Source organism: Sinocyclocheilus anshuiensis, unplaced genomic scaffold (assembly GCF_001515605.1).
Source record: "Sinocyclocheilus anshuiensis isolate Anshui unplaced genomic scaffold, SAMN03320099.WGS_v1.1 scaffold112, whole genome shotgun sequence".
Lineage (NCBI taxonomy): Eukaryota > Metazoa > Chordata > Actinopteri > Cypriniformes > Cyprinidae > Sinocyclocheilus > Sinocyclocheilus anshuiensis.
Genome location: NW_015557175.1, coordinates 2,527,960 through 2,536,028, shown reverse-complemented (window position 1 = coordinate 2,536,028; position 8,069 = coordinate 2,527,960). Strand labels below are relative to the sequence as shown.

The window sequence follows — 8,069 nt, the reverse complement described above, 5'->3', positions numbered from 1 at the left end:
ACAAAGAGTGAAAAATTTAAGGGGGTCTGAATACTTTCCGTACCCACTGTATATATATATACATATATATATATATATATATATAGTGAAATTATAAAAATTTTAAATAACTGTTTACTCAATTATTATGTTATTTTTTGTGCTCAGATATTAATAATGGTATCAATGTTTTTGCTGCTTAATATTTTTGTGGAAATTTCTTTTCATGATTCTTTGATGAATAGAAAATTCAAAAGAACAGCATTTATTTGAAATATAATTATTTTGTAAAATTATAAATTTCTTTACTGTCCTTTTTAGTCAATTTTGTGCGTCAGGTATCCTTTCTTTCTTTCTTTCTTTCTTTTTATTTCTGAAGGATCATGTGGCACTGAAGACTGGAGTAATGATGCTGAAAATTCAGTGTTGTGCCACAGGAATAAATTAAATTTTAAAATAAATAGAAAATTTAAAAAAATAAATAAAACCATTCTTTTAAATGGTAATTCTGTTTCACAATATTACAGTTTTAATGTGTTTTTTATCGAATAAATGCAGCCTTGGTGAGCATAGAAAACTTATTTCAAACATATTACAAAATCTTTATTCCACACTTTTGACTGGTAGTGTATAAACAATGATTTTCTTTTTGGCCGATGTCATGAACTCTCCTCCAACCTTCTGACTTGGTTCTGGTAATTAAATAAATTCTCAAAAATAAAATAAAATCAAGCCCTGCCCAACATTTTTTGTTAAATATTCTGATTATAGAAGTAAAATGTGTGTCAAACATCATTTCACATTGGCTTTAACGTGTACTCTTGCGTTACTGTGATATAATGTGATATTTTCCAGTAAGACGGCAAGATTCTCTTCAAACTGTTGCGCCACCATGACAATACGGTAGTTGATCTAAAAGAGAAAACAGGTAAAGGAAGACAGTTTATGCTAATGTCTGCTCTTGCACGCATGCAGTCATCCTGAGAATGCACCATTCTGTGCTATGAATTCTTTCACAATGCTATGCCACGTGAAATCGAGCTTGCATAACTAGAGGTGTCTGCATAGAGTATGTTCTCTTGGCATCTTCATTAGTTTGCCATCTCTGTTGACTGTCAATAGCTCCATTTAGTCTGCTGTTTTCCAGCCAGATACACTTCACACACCAGACCAGCACGACTGGAGGGAAAGACGAACAGCTCGAGATGAAGCAGAGGGCTAGAGAGATGAATCTCGAGAGAGAGAGAGAGAGAGAGAGAGAGAGTGGGTTGAGGCAGATTTCTCATCAGTGGGCAGATTTTCTTCATGGCCGGAGACCAACACATCAAGAGCCAAGAGCAGATGGCCTTACAATATTAAAATCTCTCCACTTCTCTCCATTTTCTCTTCGTCTGTACCACTTCTCTCATTTTTACCTTCTCCTATGAGCTCTACGCTGTCCGAAGTCGTCCACTCATTCTTTCTGCATGCTTACCTTTGTGAATGTTAATAGACTTGCCTGGAGGTTTGTTTTGCTCAATCAGAGATGTTCGTGAAGCACTGAATTGTGTTTATAATTGGCCCTTATGTATTTTTTGGACTGTGCTGTAAAGAGAAGCTCAGCAGTGGCCTTGGTAACATCAGTTTTCCTGTGGAGATGCTGGCTTGTTTGGCAAATGAGACAGGAGCCAGATCTGACAGCCAGCGCCGGGCTTAAAGCTGTCCTGATGCCTCAGTTCATGCAGACCAACTCCTCTTCTCTCTGCTAATGGCTCTCTCCTTCTCTCCCTCAGGGCATCTGGCGTATTCCAGTAGATGAGATCGATCGTCCTGGTAGTTTTGCATCTCATATGAACAGATCCATCGTGCTCTTGCTGGATGTTCTGTCTCAACTGAAAGATCACCACACTTTACTTAAAATCTCCCTCATGCTTCAGAGAACCCCTGATCAGGGAAAGTAAGAGATTGCAAATATTTAATTTGTTTATTTTGTTCAGTTCATTTAATTAAATGTGCATATTTATAACAGGAAACGGAGTGAAGTAGCCTCTTGAAATGTAGTGTTGCTAAATGCTTGTCAACTATTCAGTTACCCTTGTCTTGCATGTTTGTTATGAATGTTGTTTGAAATTTTTCAAATATTCTTTGAAAATGTATAGCATTACATACAGTTATCATCCATTTTTTTATCTGTTTGTTTTCCTATTTTGTTATATATGAAGCATATGGCATGAAGCATTTAAATGCAAGGACATATCATATCTTTTTATGTTGTGTGTTATAGGAAGTACTTGCGAGATGTGGACCGACAAGTTTTGGCCAAGCGAGCATTTTTCTTCACTGTAAAAGTGCTGGAAGACAATCTGGATAAACTCACAGGGGTATGTAAACTACATTCTCGTTTGTTATGTTTTTTTTCCCGAAGGTTTTGTTTTTGTGTGAATTCCAAATGGCTTTTTTGCGCCCTTGAAGGGCACTTCAGGCCATTTGTAGGGATGTTCCAAACGAAAGTGAACAACTGAATCCCTTCACGAAGAGCCCTTCCAGAAGTCCGTTAGCGAAGGGAACATGCGATGGTCACTTCACAGAAGTGATTTCCGTTTGTGATCATGTGATCTTCGGTTAGTGGATCTTGCAATGCTTTTTAAAGTAAAGTTGGGGTTGATTTCGACTTCACACACAAACGTAAGTAGAATAGGCTAATTAAATTTGTCTATTTTAATGTAAGACAAAATATTTTTCGTCAGTGATAGAAAAAGGATTTACGATGGTAGTGTAAGCAAGTTTAAGCAGGTTTAGTTTGAAAAAGTTTAATAGTAAATAAGACACGAGTAGACAATATTTGAATAAAATAATAATAGTAATAAATATTTATTTGCAACAACTGATGGAGTGCTGAATGCTGCACGCAGGCGCAGCGTTGTCAAGGTAACATTTGGTCAGACATTCCCTTCGTCGAGGGAGTTCCAAACGCTTATACGAGACAGTAATGCCCTGCACCCTTCAAAGAACACACTTCACACTTCGAAGGGAGTACGGCATAGGGATGTTCACTTCCGTTTGGAATTCGCCCTTTGTTTTCCTTTTTGTTTTGTGTATATGTATGTATATATATATTTTTTTTTGTTTGTTTGTTTGTTTTGTTTTAGAAGATTTTGTTTTCATTGTTGTTTTTCTTGTTTTTTTATTTTATTTTGTTTTCTTTTTTAATTTGTTTTGTTTTTTTATAAGATTTTACTTTTGTTTTTTTTTGTTTGTTTGTGTTTTTTTGTGTGTATGTTTGCCTCTTTTTTTAAATGTAACTTTGTTTTTGTGTTTTGCCTTGTTTTGGTTTTAGAAGGTTTTTATTTTACTTTTTTGTTATTTTTTTAATTTTATTTATTTTTTGGGTTTGTTTTTAGAGTTTTATTTTTGATTTATTTTGTTTTATATGTGTGTGTTTTTTTATTTATATATAAATAGCTGATCAGTGGCCTTGGTAGCATGTTTTTCCTATGGAGACACTGCCATGTTTGGGAACTAAGATCTGACAGCCAAGGATACGCTTATGTTTGTGCTAACACGTTAGTTAATGCCATCCCAACTGCTTGAAGAACAGAGTGATAGCTTCGCTCATCTTCGTGTCTGAGCTTCTTTCTGTAGACATTTTACATTGTGAATTAAACCAGATCCAGTAGTGCAGAAAATTTTCCTTCCTCACTCCTAGTGTCACAGCTTCTTTAGTTTGCACTAATCATAATATATTAGCATACATCTTGTTTTCTGTCAGCAGAATCAAAATTAGCCATTTTTAGATATGTGTCATTCTCTTTCTCAGGTAAGTGATCCCCCTAAACCGTCTGCCACCTCTATGGGTGAAATGACCACTGCGGATGTGTCCAACCAGCCTCCTGCTGTGGAGGACCCCAAATGCTCCCACACCACCCAGCCTAAAGCAGGACTCCCTGACACCCCTAAGGACTCAGGAAGTGAGATCGAACTTCCTGGTATGCCTCAGCAATGTTCAGCCACTCTTCAGCTCTCCCTGGAGCCTTTAAATCAGGCGACAGTGTCCGCCGTTCACCCCAGAGAAGGTACTTCAGGACTTATAGAGCCTATGGAGCTTGGCCCGGGATCATGGCCAGGTGCCTCAATATTCAAAGACCCTCAAACACCTGTTGAAACTGGACCACAGGAGCAGGGGGTGGTTAAATCGGCGGCAGAGGAGGCCGATAAGGTCCCAGAGAGCAGTCGGGCGTCGGAGCTGTCACTGGAGGAGTTAAGCATTAGCTCAAAACAGCAGCAGCTACAGAATCAGGTGAACGCAGCTAAAGGAGCACTTAGTATGGTCACAACACCAACAGCCAGCAACCCCACACCTCTAGCCAGTACCCCTGAGGTGGCACTACAGCAGAGACCCAGCAGGAAGAGGAAACTGTTGGATGACGTGGAGTCGGGCAAGACGCTGCTTTTGGATGCATACAGGGTGTGGCAGCAAGGTCAGAAGGGCATGACCTATGACCTGCGGCGCATCGAGAAGATCATGTCCGAGACCTACATGCTGATCAAGCAGGTGAGAAAAGATGCAAGTGGGACTTGGGGGTGTGTGATATTGACAAAAAATTAAATATCAATTTTTTTCTGGAATTTTGTTGATCATTTGACAAAATCGACATAAATTAACTTTTGCTTAAGGGGTGACATTTGCCACCTCCAGGAGCTTTTTTACTTTTATGATGCTTTTTCTAGCCTAGCCTATGTATGCATCATCTTTTGTCAAATTCTTACATTTAGTCAATAAATTAAGTTTGAATAGTAAGACACTATAGGCTGGTACTAATAAAATTAAATTATTATCAACAAAATAAATTTTTGCAGTGCTAAAGTGGTGCAAAAGCTGCATCTAAAGTAGCATTTAGAGGTATTTACACTGCAATTACAATTGCATAAATAATGCTTTGGGATTCATATTTAAAAATATATGAAAAAAATATATTGAAATAATAATCTTTTTTAAATGAAAGGATACTTTAAGCGTGAATCTAAAACCGCCAATAGGTGGCTGCAAGCCATTGTCTTAATGAGTGAGTCGTTGAATCATTCATTCACTTGCTTCATTCAAACAGCTGATTCATTCAGGAACAAATCAAGTGACTTATCTTTATGAATAGATCACTAAAATATTGATTCTTTAAAAAAAAAAAGATTATTCAGGAAAGAAACACTTCTGTTTGTTGCTTGGCTTTGTTTGAAACTATTTTTGTTGATGAAATATTGCAAAAAAAAAAAAGTCTAAAATTGAACACAGTATTAACTACTTGTTTATTGAACTGTTATGTAATAATATAACTGGTATAAAAAATGTTTTTTTTAAATTATGCTATTACTTAAATGTATAAAATCGGTATCACATTTGCGCTGATAGTGAATGTTTGGACTCTCAATGCGTTTGTTTTTTTGCAAAATAACTGACATACCACATTGTTAAAACAACAATTACAATATTATCGTAGACTATGCATATCGCACATCACTATTAGGACTGGTTGTTACATTGCCAGTGCTCATTTAAACATAACGTGGCGTGACAGTCGTGACAGAAGGTTAATATACAATCACTGTGACACGGAAATCCCACAACTTTTGTTGAACAAAACCGAGATAAAAGCACTGAGAGGATTTATGAGGGGAAGTCCGAAAAATCTGATACGCCATGTCATCTGTGTTGTTGTCAGCGAAACATCTCAGGCAATATTTACTTGGTGTCAGCCTCAAGCAAGATAACTTAGAAAATAAAACATAAGTGTTGTTTTTACATATAAAACGTGCCACCACAATGCTAGGGTATCACTGGTGCTTTTCCAATCTGCGGTTACTAAGGTGTTCTGGGTAATTTTATTTTTGTGTGTGTGTGTGTGTAGCCCACGCCCAAGTCTATGATATTCTGGTCTCTACATATGACTCAGGTCCTCCTTCGGTGTACAGGGTTCCCACGCTTCTTGAAAGTACTTGAAAGTACTTGAATTTCAGACATATGGATTCAAGGCCTGGAAAGTACTTGAAAACAAACATAGGTCCTTGAAAGTGCTTGTTTTCCATCGCTACGACGGATTTCCATCAATTGGAAAAAAATTAGGGGAAAAGAAACATGTAGCGCATTGTTCTGCTGGCACACCAAAAATCATCCCCGCCACGGCTGCAGCATCTCACTGACAACATAGTGATGGCGCTCACATCATTCACAGTCAGGTTATTAGCAGAGAACACAGAGCAGGATTAGAATTTCGGTGCGGGATTGCGGCTATTAATAACATGATTACCCATTCATAAAGACAGTCACTTGCTTCATTCCTGAATGATTCAGCCATTCGAACGAATCAATTGAATGAATGATTCAGTGATAAAATCAGTGATTTGCCACCACCTGCTGGCGGATTTAGTTTCATTTTTAGCATATCATTTCAGTTATTTAAATCATTTAATATTTCTGTATTCAAAATTTTATATTTAAAACCTTAATCTCCACATGAATGTATGAATTTAATTGCACTTATGCCACCTCTGAGAATCATTAAACGTCTGAAAATGTACCTAAAAGCCACTTTTGTGTTCTTCTGTGCCACCTCTGTAGTACAAATTAATTTATTAATACTAATTTCATATGATTGGTGACTTATTTGCTTTTTCTAATTATTATATTGTTTTAAATAGAAATTTTAAAAAGCAAAAACATTTTTAAATTTGACATAGATGAAAATGATGCCATTGAAAAGATATAAAGTAAATGGTGCTTGAAAAAGTCCTTGAAAGTCCTTGAATCTGGTGTTCATGAAAGAGTGGGAACCCTGGGTGTAAATCTATTAGATTTTAAGTAGCATAAATGGTGCAGGTACTTAAGGATTTGAACAAAACTCCCTAACCCTATAAATGTGAGCAATAGTAATATTAACGCTTGCCTTAGCAAAAACAACTAGTAAGTAGTAAGTAATTGTTTTAGTCACAAAGCAGGCTGTAAATAGGGATGCATATTGTGAGTGAGATAGAGCTATACTATGTTATATTATACAGACATTAAGGCATCCCTGGGGAGAATGAACGAGGGCCAATTGAATACAAATGGAACTGTGGAAAATTACTGGTGTAGCTAATGATAGTGTAGCACACGAGCTCCATAACATTTGTCATCATAGTGCTGAGTCAAGTATGCTATTGTATAAGAATTCGCCAAGAACCAGTGAGGTCTTAAAGGACCAGTTTTTGGCTTTTTATTTCACACTGAACCTCAAATGACTTTGAATATATGAATGTATTAGCATATTGTACACAGTGCTGCGTAGTAACTGATTACATGTAATCTGGATTCCATACTTCTAATTAGGTTATATTACATTTCAAAATACTCGTAATCAGGCTACAGTTACTTTTTTATTGATTGTATTATTACATATTATTTGAACAATAGCAATAAATAATTTAGAATGATCTGATAGTATTTATTCTCATTCTTATTTTTCATCTTTTAAATTTTCCTTTTTAAAATAGAATACCACATTTTAGAAAGTCTTCCACCTTTGTGGACATTCACACAAAGACCACTTACTAGTCAGGTAATAAATAATAATAATAATAATAATCATCATTTGACCAATGGATTTACAAAAATCTTCATTTTTTTCAATTTTAAGTGCTTTCTCTACATTTCAATATTGCATCACCTACTGATGAACATATACATTTTATTTGAATTATCACTTGAATTATGACTTATTTTAAAATGATTTATTTTAATTTCACTTTTTTCTGATTTAATTAATTATTATTATTAAAGTATTATTATTATTATTATTATTACTTTTCATTAAACTCAGAAACCCCCTGCAGTTTCTTCATGAACCCCAGTTTGGGAAACCTTGATTTAAATAAAAGTGGGAGTATAATTATATTTGTGTGTGTGTGTAGAAAGAGAGAGAGAGAGATTTTTACAGTAAGAAATTAATACTTCAGCAAGGATTCATTAAATTGACCAAAAGTGACAGTAAAAACTCTGCTACAAATTTTTATAAACACATATATATCAAGAATCTGATTAGGGCTGTCGCGATTCGTCGATTTTATTCGACTATTCGACTTTT

The 8,069-nt window shown here is 35.7% G+C and overlaps 1 protein-coding gene across 1 annotated transcript in view; it reads left to right on the top strand.

Annotated features, from left to right (window-relative positions):
* The window catches only part of LOC107678378 (calcineurin-binding protein cabin-1-like), a 98,014-nt gene that overhangs the window by 65,750 nt on the left and 24,195 nt on the right, over positions 1-8,069 (top strand). The window contains exons 32-34 of the mRNA XM_016473616.1: positions 1,752-1,915; positions 2,243-2,339; positions 3,776-4,510. Of these exons, the coding sequence (XP_016329102.1) occupies positions 1,752-1,915; positions 2,243-2,339; positions 3,776-4,510 (996 nt within the window). The remainder of the gene's footprint in view (positions 1-1,751; positions 1,916-2,242; positions 2,340-3,775; positions 4,511-8,069) is intronic.